This window comes from Neovison vison, chromosome 9, assembly GCF_020171115.1.
Source record: "Neovison vison isolate M4711 chromosome 9, ASM_NN_V1, whole genome shotgun sequence".
NCBI lineage: Eukaryota > Metazoa > Chordata > Mammalia > Carnivora > Mustelidae > Neogale > Neogale vison.
In genome coordinates this window covers 327,829-346,675 of record NC_058099.1, presented here as the reverse complement: position 1 = coordinate 346,675, position 18,847 = coordinate 327,829, and the positions used below count along the sequence as shown (strand labels likewise).

Sequence of the window (18,847 nt, the reverse complement as noted above, 5' to 3'; positions counted from 1 at the left end):
TCCTTCACCTGGCCGCGGACACTGGGTTTTCTGGGCTCTGGCTCTCACACACACAGTGCTGTGGACATGCAGGCATGTGTCTTTGCGTGGCCCCTGCCATCATTTCTCTCCCATAAAGCCTGCGTCGCCTGTTTATGGAGGCTGCCCGGCCCCCGCAGTGGCTGTGCCTGAGAGCGGGGTCTGCAGGCCGTTGCTTCGCGTTCTCCCCGGCACTTTCCGGGCTTCATGGGTGTCCTCTTGCTGGCGGGGGTGGGCGGGTCTTGTTTTCTAGTTCTTCCGTTGTAAGAGTTGCTGTATGTTCTGCGTGTACACTGGACAAGCCTGATGTCCAGTGTCTTGCGTGCAAGTCCACTGTCAGATGTTTTACACACCCTGGCACCTGTTTCTGAGAAGCAGATGCTTTTTAATTTTTATAAAGTCTAGTCTATTCATATTTCCTATTTATGGATCTTGTGTTTGTTGTTCTCCTTAAGGAATCATTGCCTGACCCAAGACCCCCAAGACTTTCCTTCGTGTTTTCGTGTAGCGGTCTGTTCTGCACGAGGGTGTCCAGCTGTCCCGGCGGCGTTTGTTGAGGAGGCCGTCCCTTCTCCGTGGGGTTGGCTTTGCCCCTTTGTCCACACGTGTGTGGCTCCGTCCCGGGGCCCTGTCTTCTGTGCTGTTGGCCTCCATGTCTGTCCTCCATGGTTTCTCAATTAAGAGAAAATGCTATGTTACACGCACAGAGGGGTGTCCCGTTTCTCCCAGCTGTTGGTTTTGGACATCGTAGGACACCACGATATACCGTTACTTTGTTTCAGCCGTCGGCTATCTTTTGGAAACACTGTAATCTCCAAGGACCAGTGCCTGAGGCCACCACTTCCTTTGTACTGAGGTCCTTGATTCCAGGGTCCTTTTTCTTCTGCATGTCTGACTTCGTTTCTTGGGATCTGCGGCGTGAGGTTGGTTGCTCCGAGCCCCTGATGCTCTTCTCCTTTCCCTCAAGTATTTTTTCACTCTGGATCGCAGTTTGCTGATTCTGCTGCAATGTCGCTGTGTTTTCAAGCTTAGTCCTCTTTTCTTCAGAGCCTGTTGCGCTCTTAACTCTCATCGAGTGTGTTTCCGGCGGGCATCGTGCGAGTCGGCTCCCAGAGTTTTGTTTGTGACCTTGGGTTGCAGGCCACACTCGGTCAGTTTTTCCTTGCTGGGGTCTCTGTAGTCCTGGGAAGGAGCTGAGCCTTGTCCCGGCTGCAGCAAAGTTACCTGGAAGTAGTGTACTTTGGGTTTTGCCTTCTAGGTTTGTTACATTCCAGCAGGCCTCAGCCTTGTGCTGGTTGTCTCTCTTGCGCGGGTACTGGCGCTGAGCACTCTGCCTCAGCTTTGGGGGTATGTCCTCCTGGAGATCCAAGGTGAGAATGTCCAGATCTCCAGAGGCCTCTTTCCCAGCCCCATGTTCTGCTGCCTCAGCCCTGGCTGTCTTGGCCACCCGCCCGCAGTTCCTGTCTCGGGGTTTCTCCTGGTCCCCTCCCTGCCCTGAGGCCTGGATCTCAGGACTGTGAGACGGACCCAGGCTCCCTTGTGTATTTCTGCTCTCAGGGGTACAGTATTTCATCGCCTGATGTTCAGTGTCTTGAAAACCATTATTTCACATATTGTGACTGTTTGGCTCTTTGAGGCAGGAGGGTCAATCCCAGATGGTTCCCCTGGCCCAGTCCCTGCCAGAACCAAAGCGCCGTCCCTCACTTCATGTGCGTGGGTCAGGCTGTAACAGAGCAGGCAGATCCGAGCTAGTCTGGGACTGCACATCCCTGGGCTCAGAGGAGCCCAGATGCACGGGGACAGTCTCCACCTGTAATTCTGGTCATAAAGTCACAAAGGAATGAGAAAAAAGGCCTGTAAGGAAACCATGTTTTGTTCTGGAGCTTGCTCAGGTCTAGACATTGGAAAGATGGTATCTCGAACAAGTCCAGGACAGGAAGCCCCAGGCAAATCCAGGCTTTTCAGAGAACACTAAGGCTGACCGAGGAGCCTTCAGTGAAGCCTCTGCCTGGGGCGAGCTTTGTCTCCTGGCAGAGGGGGCCACTCAGCTTGACTCCTCCCTTTCCTCAAGTCCATTGAGCCGGAAGCATCGGGTGCACTCCGAGTGGGGGACAGGGAGGCAGATTCCCCCGAGAACTGGAGCATTCCGGGAGGTTCCCTGGGTGGGAGGGGCGCAGGGATGAGGCGTGCAGGGTCAGTAGCCGGCACTTCCGTCTCATGGGGGCTGGCGGGTGGGGCGGGCCGTGCACTGTGCGAGGCTGCTGTGCCACCAGCCCCCTGGGGTGGCACCAGGGAGGACAGCCAGGCTTGACTCAGGTGGTGGTTCCTGTGAGATCTTGGGGGTTCTTGAGGCATCTGCCAGAAGAGCAGAAAGTGCTTTCAGGGCAGTCAGTGTTGATGCTGGCTGTGAGGGGTTGAGCCCTGAGACCTAGTCAGAGGAAGAAAAGGACTAAAACATTCACTGCCTTGTGTTCCAGGGGAAGGCAGGAACCTACTAAAGGTTTGGTAAAGGAAGGGCTGAGTGAGTCACAGCTGTGAGCTTGGCCTGCACGTGGCCAGAGCTGCGGGTGTGCCCGGCCTGCAGGGAGCACAGGGCCGGCAGCCTAGTGTGCGTGTCGGGGGGTGTCGAAGTGGCTTTCCCATTTGTTCCCAGTGTGGTCGCTTAGCTGTTGTGTCACTTATAATTCGCGCTGATTTCCCACCTGGCAAAGCTGCACGTTGCTCTGTATGCGTCCATATTCCTCATCTCTCACATGAGCTTTAAATTTTCTTAACCTTCTGCACGTTTGTTTTCAAAGTGACAGTGTGATCCAGGAAACTTACTGTGATTTATTCTAAGTCATGTATAGCTTGTATACGGCACAAATGGTGTGTTTCTAATCTTTGATTTAAAATTTTTATTTTACAGAGGTTCTTATGAAGTAAGATTTTAATGCAGTCAGATTTGCCCACTTTTTATCTTTGTCAAATCTTACACAAGTATGGTCCCGTCCTGCAATTGTACTTTTTTTCCCAAGTGAATATGATTTTACTCCCAGATGTCGTCGTGTTTAGGTTGGTCTAATTCCAGGTGATTTTGTATTCTGTTTTCAAGATGCTCAGTACTGTACTTACATTACTTTTGTAACAAGAGCGAAACAAGACAGGACGCGTGCTCAGCATTCACTGGGTCTTTGCTGTCTCTCGGTGCACTGCGCTGTCTGTCCGTGCAGGAGGAGAACATCTGCCTGCACTGGGCTGCGTTCTCAGGCTGCGTGGACATAGCCGAGATCCTGCTGGCTGCCCGATGTGACCTCCATGCCGTGAACGTCCACGGGGACTCGCCCCTGCACATTGCTGCCAGAGAGGACCGCTATGCCTGTGTCCTGTGAGTGGCCCTGCTGCCCGCAGCCCCTGCACACCTCCCAGGCACCCCGGGTGCTCCAAGGGAAGCGCTTTCCCTGAGCAGGTGGCGACCCATGGGAGGTCAGCATGGCTCTCTCTGGTTCAGGGAGGATCGAAGACTTAGATGATCTCATCCAGCACCCCTCGTCAGAGGGGAGGGGGCAGGCCCCCTCAGGAGGGTTGGAGGTGTTGGTGCTCCCCACTCTCCCCTCAGAGCCCGTTCCTGTGTCACATATGTGTGTGGTGCCATTCGGGTCCTGGGAGTCGTCCTTGCTCTGCCCTCCGTGGAACCTCAAGACCCCATCCTGCCCGGTCGCATGACCTCAGGTCCCCCCCCCCCCGCCCCCGCTCACCTGGAAATGCGGGGATGCCCTGTCGTGGGGCCCACGCCTACTCAGACTGGGACGTTGTGGGAGGCCCAGCTGAGCGGGCTGTGGCGGGGAAGCTCACAGGATACCACGTTGCCGCCCTCCGTCCGGTGCTGACTCACCTGCAGGGCGCGGACAGTGTTCGTGGCGTGGTTCACCCGCCTCTCGTTGGCCCTGTTCCTCCTTGAGCAGCGGGCCTTCGAATGGAAAGGCCAGATACCCTGCCGGACCATCCCTAGCCCTTTACACACGCTTCCTGACAAGGAAACTGAGGTGACCTTTGACCTTAAATGTGGGAAAGAAGTAATGTAGTATATTCCTGGTGAGTCAGGGCAGGACTTTTTGGAAGCACTGGTCCGCAAGCTTATTATCAAGGTGGATGATGTGTTCCCTTTACTTTTACCTTCTAAAGTCATAAATCTCGTGTCTTTTAAATGAAGGTCTGAATGTTTTGTTGGCTTGCATTTTTCCTTTTAGCCTCTTTCTTTCTCGGGATTCAGATGTCACCTTGAAGAACAAGGAGGGAGAGACGCCCCTACAGTGTGCAAGCCTCCACTCCCAGGTGTGGGACGCGCTGCACACGAGCCGGGCGCTCCGAGACGCGGCCCCCGACAGGCCTGCGCCGACGGAGAGGACGGTGAGCAGGTGAGACCTCTGCTCTCGGGCCAGGGCCGACGGATGGGGCTCGAAGAGGGGGAGGCAGCAGCTCCTGGCCCAGCTAAGGCACTCCCCCGGGTCTGAGTCCAGGGTGCCTGGCCCAGGGCTTGGCGGCGGTCCCGTTAGGGTAACGTCGCCCCTTCCCGGTGGCAGAGACATTGCTCGAGGCTATGAGCGAATCCCCATCCCGTGTGTCAACGCCGTGGACAGCGAGCCGTGCCCCAGCAACTACAAATACGTTTCTCAGAACTGCGTGACGTCTCCCATGAACATCGACAGGAACATCACCCACCTGCAGGTCAGTGATGGGGGCGCGGTGGCAGGCCTCTGGGGCCTGGGTCCACAGGCATTTCCCTCACGGTGATCGCCTTCCACTAAAGAGTCTGAAGGCAGATAAAGATCCTTCCTGAAAGCAGGTCCGGTGCCTCGTTTGGGGGTCCCAGCCCCTAGAGCCGTGCGTAGCGTCCCCCGTGAGTCACGTTTTGGGGGCTGTGCCCGTGAGAGGAGCCGGCGTGGTGCCACCGCGGTCCCTGCTGCCGAGCTCCTCTTGCCTTGAAGCTGGACATGTGCCCTCAGGGCAGGGTTGTGGCCCTTTCCCATGGAGTGGCGGGCCTCACGTGCCGGCCTCGGGATTTCTGCCTCTTAGTCCCACTTCGCTGACCGTCCTGCCTCCTCCCTTCCTTCGGGTTCCTCGTCCCGAGCCCCTCGTGCGGTCTCTCTGTGTCTGAGCGGCCGGGTGTCCTCTCCTGCCCATGTGCCCTCTTCCTTGGGGCTGCACGTCCCTTGGTGTCCTTGAGAATGGAGAGGTTCGAGCCAGTCTCCTTTCTTCCGTGCGGGCCTGGCCTTCTGAGAGCGGCCCCCTGACGCGCCGTCTCCCCACAGTACTGCGTGTGCATCGACGACTGCTCCTCCAGCAACTGCATGTGCGGCCAGCTCAGCATGCGCTGCTGGTACGACAAGGTGAGCCTGCGGCCGCGGCCACAATGTCCCACAGGCCCCCACGGAGCCCGGCTGAGGGCTGCGGGGAGCCAGCCTCTGTGGCAGCTGTCAGTGAGCCCAGCCCAGTGCCACTGGGGAGACAAGGGGACGGCTCTGGAGGCCGGCGTCCAGTAGAAGAAGCTTAAATGCCCTTAGTGTCAGGAGTTCAGAGGTTGTCCAGGGACCGGAGCCAGGGTGTCCCGGGGTGGGGATAAGAGCACAGCAGAGTCACCTTGGGAGCACGGGGCGTGGCACGGGGGCTGTTCCTGCCTGCTGAGCGGGGGTGACGGCACGCCTGGCGGAGTGTGTGCTCTGCGAGGCACTGCTGTGCTGGGGGTGCGCGAGAGCCTTCCGAGGGCCTCACTGTTCAGAGCAGCCTCTGAAGCCACGGGGACGCCGACTCAGCCATGAGGCCCTCGCGTGTTGGCCAGTGGCTCTGCTGTGTCTGGGTGTAGGACGGGAAAGCAGGTGGCCCGGTCGCTGCGGGAGCTGCGGGCCTGCCGGCTGCAAGGAGAGACCACGGCGTGGAGTGGACGCGGGCTGGGGCTGATGACCCCGTGGAGGAAGAGGAGGGGGCCCGTGGGCTGCTGGCCTGGGCGATGCGGAGTGCGTTCCGGGAAGAAGGAGGGAGGTGGCCCGGGGGGACGGAGACCAGACACCTGTGGACGCTCCCGGTTAATGCTTCCTGTCCAGAGCACAGATGTGGAACATGACCCTGGCGCCCCCAGCGTGAAGTCGAACCAGAAACTATCGTTTTAATACCCGTGTTTTCGTTTGTAAAACTGTGTTGGTTTAAGTGTATTTAGCGTGAGTGGCGAGTCACGCTCAGTCCCGACTGCACGTCTGTCCCCAGGACGGCCGGCTCCTGCCCGAGTTCAACATGGCGGAACCGCCCTTGATCTTTGAGTGCAACCATGCCTGTTCCTGCTGGAGGAGCTGCCGGAACCGCGTCGTGCAGAACGGCCTCCGGTGAGCACGAGCCCCTGCGGCCCCTGCCTGAGCGCAGGGCTCTAAGCCCTTCAGTGCTGCGTGATGCCAAGGGTGTCTGTTTTCAAGGTTTGGGGACAGTTGCAGATTTCTTGCAGAGTTCGCTGTACTTTACAGGGGTTTCATACAGACAAGGCTGGGATGTGTTGCCACGTGCGTGTGTGCTCACGGCGGAGACACAAGGATGCTGTCTTGTGTGAGCCCTTTGTCCCCGGCTGGTGGGACAAGCTGGCACCGATGACACAAGTCCTGCTTCTGAGCACTGGGGGGTTGGTGAGGCCTGAGGGACAAGGCTGTCCCACGCAATGAGCTCCATGAAGGCCCGGAAACGGGCTCTTCCCGAGCATTGCCTTTGCCTCGAGGTAGCAGGTGCACAGCAACTGTGGGAAGACTCGGAAACACCCTGTGTTGAGCGAGTGTCTCAGCAGCAGCAGAGTGAGCGTGCTCTGGTGGACAGCATTTCAGATGTGGTCTGATGTGGTCTGAAATCCTGCCCGGTGAGGTCTGGGCAGCAACCCTTCCACAGGCCGCACTCACACACCTTCCTACGGCGTCCCCTGTCCCTGAGCTTTTCCCCTTGTGCACGAGCTTGAGAATTGGAAGAGCTCTCTGGCCGTGTGAGGCATGAGGGCAAATTCACACGCAGCATCGGTCTGGTTTGTCGGCATTGCAGGGTTTCTCTGCGCACCAGCGGTCAGAGAGTGCCTCTGACCAGCCCACATTCCTGTTTCCCTGTTGGCCCCACAACCTCTGTGGGGAGGACACACGTGCCCGGCTCCCCCAGGGCCCTTGGACACACAAAAGGGCAGGTGGGTCCCCATGTCTCTGAGCTTGGGAGAGCCCCCCACCTACCCTGAGGGGCTAGCAGTGTCTGCCCCTTTGCTCTTCACTGCAGCCCCGGGGGCTCGGCCAGACCTGTCCCCGTGTTACAGATGAAGACACAGGCATTGGGACCGAATTCCAAGGCAGTCTCCTGTTCCCTGAAGATGTGCTGTGGGCTTCTGTGCACGGGAAGCTCCAAGGAGCTCTCGCGATGGGAAGGCTGTGTCTTGCGCTCTGTTTGCTGCCGTGGCTGGCGGTGTGGTCCACACTTGAGTCAACCACTGAGGAGCTTGGTGGTAAGTGGCTGACCCTGTTTTCCAGGGCCCGGCTGCAGCTCTACCGGACACAGAACATGGGCTGGGGCGTGCGGTCCCTGCAGGACATCCCCCTGGGCACCTTCGTTTGCGAGTAAGTGAGTGCATGCCTAGGTCACTCCAGGGCTGCCGGCTGCCCTGTCGTTTTGGGGACAGCCCAGCAGTGTGGGATGAGGGGCTGCAAGGGCCCTGGCCATGCCTAGGACTCGTGGATGCCCCTGAAAACCAAGTTCCTATGGTCTCCAACCCTCGCCGACCTCCCTGGCTTTCCACCTGCACTTGGCCTCTCACCAGGTCGTGGCTTTTTTAAGGTGGTACTGTTCAGTGGCTTTCAGGGAGTGTCGTTGTGGATCCTTGGTCCCAGAAGTTTTCTGTGTCGTCCTCTTCTGGGACCTAAAGTTAAACCCCAGCTCGGTCACAGGCGTGTTCTCCAGAACATTTGGCCACACGTCGGGGCCGGGGATGGGCCTGCTCCCTGGCTCGTGGTCAGGGGCGAGGGTCCTGCTGTCCGCTCTCAGCTGCGCCCTGCCTCCCCCAGGTACGTTGGGGAGCTCATCTCTGACTCGGAAGCTGATGTTCGGGAGGAAGACTCTTACCTCTTCGATCTTGACAACAAGGTAACGCGTTTGGAGGGGTTGGGGCGTAGAGAGCTGGTCGCGGCATGCGGCGTGGGAGCGGTAAGGAGGCTCGCCCACAGCGGCCCGCTGTCCTCGCCGCCCACCCGGCGTGCTGGTGCGCTCAGGGCTCGCAGGGTGCCTGCAGTCGGGCCCCTGACCCCGGAGGTCCCCAGGCTTGTGCAGTGAGGAGCCTGCTTCCTTGAGGACGTGAAGCCTGGACGCAGCCCACCAGTCCTCTGACCCCTGCTGCTCACCAGGGGTTAGGGTCCGTGGCTGGCCGAGGGCAGAGGGCTGTGTGTGCACGGCAGCAAACAAATGGGAGCAAGCCTCGTGTGAGGGACAAGGGTCTCACGTGTGTCCTAGCTGCCCTCCTGGCTGGGGGGTAGTAGGTCAGCCCTGGTCTGCACCCGAGGACCCGGGTTTCTCGGGACGCTTGGAGGCCACCTCAGGCCGTCCTCGCCCTACCCTCGTGCCTGTCCTGCTCTGAGTCCATGACTGGCCTGTTTAAGAACTCCCAGGAGCACGGTCAAGGTGCAGGTGGGGACCCAGGGCTCGCCTGTAGCCACAGCTGCCAGAGCCTGGAGTAGCTGCCCTTCCCGCCGTGCCCCCCGCCCCGCCCCACCCCTGCAGTCAGCTCTCAGAAAGCCACGTTCCCAGGGGGAGAGACCTGTGTCCTGGGTGGCCGCAGTGTGCAGACCCTGATGTCCCCCCCGCAGTCCCCTCTGTGGACCTCCAACCCGGTCTTCTGTCCGTCCTTGTCCTTTGAGCGGTTTGCCCTTCATGGTTTGTGCCAGTGCCCCACAGGTCTTGGGGCGCAGAGATATTCTCTCTGTGGCTGTTGAGTTCCCGATGATGTCTTTTCATGAACGGAAGTTGCTGTTTTTATTGTCATCCGATTTCTCTGCCTCTCCCTCCATGCTGTGGGCGTTCGTAGCATCCCAGGTGAAGCCAGGCCTTTCACAGCCGAGACCGTGCAGAGGCACACGTGCGGCGTCTGCAGAACTTACACTTGGCCCCCACGTGTAGGCTTATGGTTGTTCTGCTGCAGCGTCCAGCTTTCTCCCCACGCTGATGTCTGGGTGACTCAGGACCATTGGTTGAGAAGACCGTCCTTCTCCCCACCGCCCCACAGCGTGGCTTTTATTGTAACCCACGTGTCCTTGTATGTTGGGGCGCCCCTCTGTCCTATCTGCTGTAGTAACCATCTGACCTGACGTCCTCTTACCTTGGGGTCTGTAGGGCTGTCTTTCTTTTCTTGGTCTTGTTCAGTTTCTGTGTATGTTTTAGGGTCAGCCGGACACGTTGTACAGCACAGGGCAGCGTTGAACCTGTGACCCACCTCGGGGCCCCTGGGGCACCTGCTTTTCTAGGTGACGAGCACGGTGTCCCCCTCTGCTTGCTGGTCATCCCCAGTTGCCCCACTGAGGCTCTGTGCTGCTGTGCGCAATTTTGTAGATCTCCTCTTGGGATTTTTCGCGACTCTTTTTTTTTTTTTTTTTTTTAATTTATTCGTCAGGGAGAGAGGGAGAGAGAGCGAGCACAGGCAGACAGAGAGGCAGGCAGAGGCAGAGGGAGAAGCAGGCTCCCCGCCAATTAAGGAGCCCGATGTGGGACTCGATCCCAGGACGCTGGGATCATGATCTGAGCCGAAGGCAGCTGCTTAACCAACTGAGCCACCCAGGCGTCCCTCCTCTTGGGCTTTTTCATCTGATAGGTTGTTTTTTATTTTTTTCTAAAGATTTTATTTATTTATTTGACAGACAGAGATCACAAGCAGGCAGAAAGGCAGGCAGATAGAGGAGGAAGCAGGCTGCCCGCTAAATAGAGAGCCGGATGCAGGGCTCCATCCCAGGACCCCGGGATCATGACCTGAGCCGAAGGCAGAGGCTTTAACCCATTGAGCCACCCAGGTGCCCCATCTGATAGGTTTTTGCTGATTTTACTTTAAGGGTCAGTTTTATTGTAAATAATTGATGTTCAGTGAACTTGGAGTGTGTGTGCGTAGTTTTGAGTCTGATCAGTGCCAGGACCAAGACCTGGAGCGCTTCCCCTGCCCCATGGTGCCCCCATCCCGGGTGGCCGTGGGGCCGCATCTATCTCTGCAGCTGGCTTTTCCCAGGGCCAGAGTTTCTCATGAGTGGGGTCAGCATGTGCGCCACTGCTTCTGGCTCCTGCGGTTCCCCCCAGGTGGTGGCAGGTCCTGTGACCCACCAGCGGCCCAGCTGTGTTGTGCCACTGCCTGGGGACGGACCTGGGTATTCCCAGATTTCGATGTTCAGAGTAAATCTGCTGTGAGTTTGGTTTCTGTGGGTTTGAGTTTTCATTTCTTTTTTTTTTTTTTTTTAAGATTTTATTTATTTATTTATTGAAAGTTTTATTTATTTATTTATTTATTTGACAGACAGAGATCACAAGTAGGCAGAGAGGCAGGCAGAGAGAGAGGAGGAAGCAGGTTCCCCGCTGAGCAGAGAGCCTGATGCGGGACCCGATCCCAGGACCCCGAGATCATGACCCGAGCCGAAGGCAGCGGCTTAACCCACTGAGCCACCCAGGCGCCCCGAGTTTTCATTTCTTATGGGTAATTCCTGGCGGTAGGGTTACTGATGTCGGGTGAACGTGTACGTTGAATAACTTTAAAAGAAAAGGGAAGCGGTTTCCCAAAGTAGTTGTATCACTTTAGGTCTCCACCAGCAACAAATGAGAATTGAAAACACTGAAATTTAATGTGCATTTTCTTGATGATTTTTTAAAAAGATTTTCTTTATTTATTTGACAGAGCAAGAGTGGAAACACAAGCAGGGGCAGAGGGGGAGAAGCAGGCTTCCTTCCGAGCAGGAAGCCCAGTGCGGCTCCCTAGGATCACATCCTGCGCTGAAGGCAGACGCCCAGTGACTGAGCCACCCAAGCGTCCCTCTTGATGATTTTTTTTTTTTTAAAGAATTTACTTTTAAGTCCTCTTCACACCCAGCATGGGGCTCAAACTCAAAACCCTGACATCAGGAGGGCAGGCTCCTACGACTAACCCACTGGGTCCCCATCTTCCTGATGTCGTTGGCCTGAGCGTCTTTCCGTGGGCCGGTCGGCCTCCTTCTTTGCTCTTTTGGGCAGGAATTTTGAAAAGTTGCTGCCCATCGTTTACTCGGGCTACGTACCTTCTTCCTGAGTTGTAGGGTTCTTTGTGTTCTTGGTCCGCGACCTTGGTCAGACACGTGTCCCGTGTTTTCTCCCAGCCCGTGCCTCGATGGTTCATTTTCTTAGCAAGGTCTTCCATGGAGCAGAACATTTTCTTACCGTTTCATGCTTTGCGTCCTACGAATTCTTTGTCTCCCACGAGGTTGTGAAGATTTTTCCTTTCTCTAGGATTTTCATATTCTTGGCTGCTGGATCCACAGTCCATCTTTCGCGTGGCTCGAGATGAGGCTCGAGACTGCTCTTTGTCCGTGTGAGTACTCGGTGATCTCAGTGCCGGCTGGCGTTGGCTGGAAAAGCCTCTGCTTGGACCGTCGGGAGTAGGTCCGTGCCTGGACTGGGTTTTGTTTCTTTGATTTATTTGCTAACCTGGCACTGACCCTGCTGTCTCTTCCCTACTGTCAGTTCAGGGGAAATCTCGGAACCAGGTCATCCCTTTCTAAAGGTCCCTGGAGCTCTCCGCAGTACTCTGGGTTTCCGTACGCATTTAGAACCCGGGTGCGTGTACGGAGGAGGCCGCTGGGACTCTCCGGTCTGCCGGTCCACTCAGGGGCGCTGGCATCTGAACAGGGTCGCGTCTTCTCCACTGGCTGCTGTCTGGGCATGGAGCCAGCCTGCCCCAGCAGACCCCGGACCCTAGCGGGGACACCGTGCCACCAGCCCCGCTCTCCTGCTGGCTGTTGCCTGTGGCTGCCCCTGCCCAACTCCCGGCCTTCCTGTCTCCTCTCAGTCCAGCCCTCCAGGCCGTTCCCTCCGGCCTGCTTCTCTGGCTCATTCGTTCTGGCACATGATGGACTCCGGAGCTTCCCAGGGTTCACTCCAGCTCAGACCTTGTGTCGCCCATGGCGTAGCCATACCTGTGCCCGCGACGTCTGTGTGTCTCACCCACTGTCGAAGACATCGGGAGACTTTCTGGTTCTACCTTCAGAATGCGTCTGGGATCTGACCACCTGTTGCCAAGCTGCCTGCCTTTTCCTTGGGCTGGGCTGTCCCCAGGTTTTGGGTCTGTGCTAGGACCCCAGAATCTCCCTGTCCTTGCTGTTCTAGAACCTTCTGAATACCCACCTCCTCCTAGCCGCCTTTGCTTGAATCTGCCCTGGTTAACCAGGGTGCCTGCACACTCTCAGCTTCTCGGAGTAGGGCAGGCTTGCAGGGGCACGGAGCTCCCTTCCCGTGGCGTTTTTGTCTTAGGAGGGACAAGTAGTTTCTTTATCAGAACTACTTTAGAGGAGCACGTGGCACACACGTCTGAAGACCCAAGCAGCATCGTTCATGGTGGGAAAGATGCGGTGTTTGCGTGGCCAGGAACGGATGCCGGCCGGGCTGGGCAGCAGTCAGGTCTGGAAGAGCTGCTTGCTCCAAAGATGGGCAGCTCTCCTGTCTCTCTGTGTACCTGTGTCCCTTGCCCCACAGAGTCTCTAAGCTGAGTGTGGTTGGGTAAGCAAAAACTCGGGGTACACCACAGAAAAACAGTTTTACTGAGAGACACCATGCCAGAGGCCAGGGAAAACGCAGGTGGTGTGGGGGCACTGTGGGGCACAGGGACCAGTAGGCAGGGACTCAGCTTTGTGCTCCGTGCCTGCGGGGGTGGGGAACCTGCAGCTTGTTCCCCCAACCCTGGCATCAGGGGAGGGCTGTGCATGTCCTGCAGGCTTTGGGCGATGCTGCCGGTAGGGACCCTCGGAGGGTCTCAGGCTGTGGCCTCCCTCGTGCTGGGGTCCGGTCCTGGCACGAGGGCCTGTGATGTCATGTGCTCCTCGCCCTGAGGACACCCCGCCCCTCCGTGCGCCTCTCACACATCCTGCCCAGGTCTAACGGTCTGCCCCGCACCCACGCCGGCTGCCCTGTGGTCTCTCTGTTAGGGACAGACCCTGCCTCCAGGATTTCTATTTCTTGCCTCTGTGGACAGTCTCTTACTTACGTCGCGACGGCCCCGCGGGACAGAGGAGGAGAGAAAGCCACGCTGTCGAGAGCTGTACACGCCACCCATTAGATCCCACTTTGTTTCATCTGTTCTTGTGTCAGGAACGTGACGTCACTCAGAAACCTGTCATTTTGTTCCCGAGGAGCCGGCGTGTGCCTGCAGGGGCGTCACTGTCGTGCCTCACGAGACCAACCTCTGTTTCCCCAGAGTGTGAACAGCTGTTTTGCTCCCGACTTCTCAGTGCTGCGCCCCATCATTTCTTCTCCCCGGGGGCAGCCCTGCGACCCTCGCGCTGTCCTGCAGGAGCCTGCATCCGTGTGCATGTGGTCGGGGGCCGCGTCCCCGTCCTCTGTCTCTGCAGACAGCGTGAGGGCGCGGGCAGCCTGGGGTCTGCCTCTCCCAGACCCAGAGTAGGTGAGCCTTGGCTGCCCACCTTCTCCTGATGCCGGGGCCTTCCCTGAGGGGTGTCCCATCTCTCACGTTTCCTAACAGACTCTCATGTTGGAAAGAAGAATCTTCCCCACCCAGATGTGGGCTTTTGAGCAGCCCCTTGCGTACAGGCAGGATCACTCCTTCTTGCCACCGAGGAGGAAGTAGGAGTTCCTGGTGCTGAAGGGGTCGGGGTCTTGTCCTCCTTTCTCTCTCACATGCTGTTACAGCTCCTGGTTGTTCTGTACTGAGGGTTGTGACCGATCGTCATCCACGCTGGCACCAGAGGAGCCTGTTTGCTCTGGCCTCGCCTTCTTGGCTTCGTTGTGTCTGGCTCCCTCGTTCGGCCTCAGATGTCTCTGAGCTGCCCTGGGTCCTTGCAGTCAGGACACCAGGGGTCAAAGTATGGAATGAAAGAATCCTTAAAAACATGTCCCGTCACTACTGGGTTGAACGCTGCTGGGGTTTGCGGAAGCCCTTGACTTTGATGCCGCCTCCCGCCTGTCCAGGTCCTCGCTCCTCACGGTGTCCGTGGTTTCAGAGGGGCCACTAACGTGCTGGCCACGGACACCGCAGTGCGGGTGTGCGTGCCGGGTCTTTGCTGAGAATGTGCCCGCTGAGACCACGAGACCCCTGGGCAGCTCCTGGTGTGACAGCTCTTTGGGCGGGTGGGCTCCTAGTCTGACATGCAGGTGTGTGTGTCTTATTCATGTCAGATTCTAGAATTCTAGGGGTGCCCAGCTGGCTCAGTCAGCGGAGCGTGAAGCTCGCTGTCTTGGGGCTGTGAGTTCAAGCCCCATGTTGGGGTTAGAAAGTGCTTTAGAAATAAATAACAAATTGTAGAATTTTAAAATCTATTTTAGTTACATAAAATATTTACGTGCTTTTGAAGTAGAGATTACCCAGAAAGCTCTGCTCAGGAGAGCCTTGCCTGTTCTGTGACCCCCACAGGTGACCCTTCGTAGGAACACCGAGTGTCCATGTGTGTTTCTTACTTCTTGCCTTTCTTACAGAGAAGGTGGCGCGCCCGTGGCGCAGGGATCACGTATCCGGAGTGTGTGCACAGGGTTCTCGTTGCTTTGGGGACACTCAGGACCATCTCAGCCTTTGCTGAGACTTGCAGTAGCATCTCCAGGACCCGTCCTGCCCACAAGCCTCTTTGTGGGGCGCTCGCCCTCGCCCGCGTCACGGAGGCTGTGCCCGGCCGTCCCGTGCTGGCTCTGACAGCCGGAGCGGGACACTTGGACTGAGGAATTGCACTGGACTCTCTCGTGGGTCTCTGAGATGCTCACTGTCAGAGGGACGTGCTTTGTCTCCCGTCGTCAGGGCCGCCCGAAGGGGCCGGCAGCGTCCTCGCCTGCTCGGGCAGCATCTGGGCCGCCTCAGGGCCGGGCACTATGGGTTCTACAGAATGTGTCCATCTGCCCGGTCTGTCGCCTTTGTGCCCATTGCTGTGTGGGCGGCTCCAGCCTCTGACGGACGTCCTGCGGTCTGTCCTGCCGGCCGGCCGGGCTCGCATGCGGGCTGTTTCTGTCGAGGTGGAGGCTTCCCCCGCCTGCCCTGGCGTCCCCGGCGTCCGTCCTGGCTTGGCTCAGGCGGGGACTCTTGCACACGGTCTGAGCCCCACGGTGCCCGGCCGTCATGGGGTCCGGCTCCTCACGCCTCGTTCCGCACGGCGGTCTTCCCCGTGGGCCGCACACGGTTGGGCCGCGTGCCCACCAGGGCTGTTTGCAGGAGGGGAGCTGCTTCCTGCGTGGGGGCCACCTGCATGTCGAGTCCGTGGCACCCGGAGGCAGAGGCCAAGGCTTGTGCCAGTCGTGTGGTTTCCGCCTGGAGGCAGGACCGCTGGGTCAGGAGCCCGTCGCCTTCGGTTTTGGGGGAAGGTTGTCCGAGACAGCCCTCCATCACCATTTTGCCTTTCCTTGACCCCTGAGGGTCCTTTGGCTTCTGGTCAATGCTTTGCCCTCCACAGGGCACACGCCCGGGAGGCCCCCTTCTCCTCGTGGTGTATCTGGCCTTCCCTCCCAGACGTGGCACTCGGATGTAGCCGTGGGGGACGTCCCTGCTCACCGGCCGCGCACTGCAAGGGGCAGACCCGGTGTGAGTGGGCTCTTTGCTCAGGGCCCCGGGGCAGGCAGGGTTCTCTCGGGAGATAGGGCTGCAGCCTGTTGAGGGTTGGAGGACTCTGCTCCTTGCGTCCCCGGGCAGATGCCCGCCCCCTTCAGTACCCAGGCCACGCACGTTCCTCACCACATGACCCTTTGGACTTCAGGCCCCGGTGCTCTGGCTTTTTCCAGAGAAGACTGCTACTTCAAGGGCTCCTGTGGTGAGGTCAGGCCCCCCAGCCAACCCCCCTTTCTCACCGTCCGCTCTGGTCCTTTCTGCTCGTAATCACAGGGGTGGCGCTGGGGCAGGGTCCCGGGGCTCCTGAGGTCCTGGCTCCTCTCTTTGCCACTGGGTTCGCAGGACTTGGCAGTGTGTCTGTCACGTGGCTGTGACCGACCGCTCAGCCCAAGCGCTGCCTCCCTCCCTCTGTCCCACCTGCCCGCACACTCCGCGTCTCCCGGCCACTCCTTGGGATCTGCTCCTCCAGCACCAAGTCCCAAAGAGCTGCTCCCCACCTGCTCCCCAACCTCCTGCCACACCCCGTGATCCCTGCAGCCCTGCCCCCTTCCTCGTGATAGTGGTATCCAAGCGTCCGATGGTCCACGTCTGGCTCACGGTGTGGAGTGGGTAGCATCCCCGCGGCCCTGAGGCCTCTTGTGCCCCTGCTCTGGGCCGCGTTTCTGCCTGCGGCCTGCAGATCCCGCTCTCCTTCCCGCCCACCAGGACGGCGAGGTGTACTGCATCGACGCTCGCTTCTACGGGAACGTCAGCCGCTTCATCAACCACCACTGCGAGCCCAACTTGGTGCCCGTGCGCGTGTTCATGTCACACCAGGACCTGCGGTTTCCCAGGATTGCCTTCTTCAGCACCCGCCTGATTGAGGCCGGGGAGCAGCTGGGGTAGGTGCCGCCGTCCCCAGGGGCCGGCTAAGCTTGGGGACCTTCTGTGGTTCTCTGTGTTTCCGCAGCTCTGAGCCGGGACGGACGGCTCTGCTCGGGCTGGGTCCCCCCTGCCGCCAAGCGGTGTGGGGCCTGGACGCCGCCCTTAGCTCTGCTCTCTCCCCAGGTTTGACTACGGGGAGCGCTTCTGGGACATCAAAGGCAAACTGTTCAGCTGCCGATGCGGCTCCCCCAAGTGCCGACACTCCAGCACAGCCCTGGCGCAGCGGCAGGCCAGCGCCACCCAGGAGGGCCAGGAGAACGGCCTGCCCGACACCAGCTCCTCCACCGCTGACCCCCTCTGAGTGGCAGCCGGCGTGGGGCACCGGGCGTCGGTGCTGTGCACACTGCGGTCGGAGAGGAAGGAGAAGTGGATGCCTGAAGGCCCCGACCTGGGGCTGCAGGGCTGCGAGGCCCCAGCGTGGTGGCCCGTGGGCCGGGGGCGGGCGCTCGGGAACACTCTGGGATTCCGCGCTGGCGTGACCTAGTGAGTTTCTGATGATGGTTTTGTCGTTTCCACATTTCTCGTTCCCCCTCTACTCCCCTGGTTCCTGTTCCACTGTGGGGCTTGTTGGCCAAGTCCTGTGGGCCCAGATCCCCGCGTGGCACCTGCCGAAGGCACAGTCAGCTGCGAGCTGCTCCGTGGACCCGCCTGCCGAGGCCTGCGTGGCAGGTGCCGTCCCGGGTGCTGTGCGGACGCCGTCCCCACCTCGACCTGGGAGAGGTCCAGGCCGAGCCGTCACTGACTTTGGAGAAAATGTGGGTTTGCTTTTTAAAGAAGTTCTATATCTAGTCCTATATATCAGACCTCTAATGCATTTCTTTCCGAGGAAGTGGTTTGTCGGGTGCAGGAGGGCCGCGGCCCCCGGAGGACCCCGCACCAGCCCCGCCGGCTCAGCGACGCTGGCGCCTTCTGTTGATTTTTAAACCACATGCTATGATGATGAATAAACTGATTTATTTTCTACCATTATTGAACATTAGGACAAATAAAAAACACAAAACACAGACAACGGTGCTGATTCTGGTGTGGTTTCTACTCACCATGTGAAAATAAACTATCAACTGTATAAAGAGAACAAAGTGATTTTAGAATAAAATGCAGGAAAAAACTTTTTTTAAAATGTTAGTCTTGTCGTGGAATAAATTTGCCGTCACCTTTTGTGTGAGGGCCGGCCAGGTCGTCTACTTTTCTAAACACTGTAATTAGTGCAGTGGCGGTGGGGTTTTTGTCGGCTCTTCTAAAACACTCATGATGCAGTCATGTTTATTTTTTTCTGTTAAAATGTTTTTGACAGTTTTAAGAGCAGTCTTTTGGCTCAGACCATTTCTTGTTCTGTTTTCAATGAAATCAATAAAAAAGAGAAGTACTTTAAATGAGGTTTTTATTATGGCATCGTTTCACCTGCTTTCTGCAAAACACCTGCGTTGCCCGTGGGGGCGCTCTAGGGTTCTCGCGCGGCGGGGCCAGAGCCCCTCCATGGACCTGGATGCTCACGCCTTCCTGACCTCGAAGAGCACACCCCATGCCTGCACCCCAAGGCAGAAGACCTGTCTGTGCGGGTCGCTCTGTGCGTGTGTGTGTGTGTGCGTGTGTGTGTGTTCAAGTCTTGGTACGACCAACCCCAGGCATGGAGGCCCAGGTCGTGTTCTGTTCTGGAGGAACGGAACATTGTCTTAGAGCAGCCCCAGGTAAGTCCCCAGAAGTGTGGATCAGATCTGCTTTTGAACGTGGTAAGGCTGGAGGACTTTCTTCCCGCGGCAGGAACCTGCTAGTCCCAAACGCACGGGCTCTGTGGTCTGTGCAGGGCTGGGCTCCCTCCCTGGGTGCCTGCAAGCTTGAGAAGAAATAGCTGAATGCTTGTCTTCTTTATACACAGAGCTCACTCACTCAGACACGTTCAGACGTTTATCTGAAACGGTAGCAGCTCTCTGCGCTTTGTAAACAGCCCAGGCAGGATGCCATCCCCTCCCACCCCCCCATCCCCCAGGCCCTTGGAAAGGGGACTGCAGGCCTGGGTGTGTGGGAGCATCTGTGACCCAGTGGGACAGAGGTGGGGCTGATCCTACACAAGGCCGATGCCCCTTCTTCCAGGAGGACTCTGGTTTGGCTCCC

General features: G+C 58.2%; 1 protein-coding gene across 4 annotated transcripts in view; it reads left to right on the top strand.

The window, feature by feature from the left end:
- The window catches only part of EHMT1 (euchromatic histone lysine methyltransferase 1), a 140,366-nt gene extending 122,258 nt beyond the window's left edge, over window positions 1-18,108 (top strand). For all 4 annotated transcript variants that reach the window (XM_044264407.1, XM_044264409.1, XM_044264408.1 and 1 more), the window contains exons 19-27: window positions 3,231-3,385; window positions 4,248-4,415; window positions 4,581-4,725; window positions 5,310-5,387; window positions 6,259-6,374; window positions 7,536-7,622; window positions 8,067-8,145; window positions 16,517-16,692; window positions 16,859-18,108. In XM_044264407.1, the coding sequence (XP_044120342.1) occupies window positions 3,231-3,385; window positions 4,248-4,415; window positions 4,581-4,725; window positions 5,310-5,387; window positions 6,259-6,374; window positions 7,536-7,622; window positions 8,067-8,145; window positions 16,517-16,692; window positions 16,859-17,036 (1,182 nt within the window). In that variant the 3' untranslated portion in view covers window positions 17,037-18,108. The remainder of the gene's footprint in view (window positions 1-3,230; window positions 3,386-4,247; window positions 4,416-4,580; window positions 4,726-5,309; window positions 5,388-6,258; window positions 6,375-7,535; window positions 7,623-8,066; window positions 8,146-16,516; window positions 16,693-16,858) is intronic.
- The last annotated feature ends 739 nt before the right edge of the window (window positions 18,109-18,847 follow it).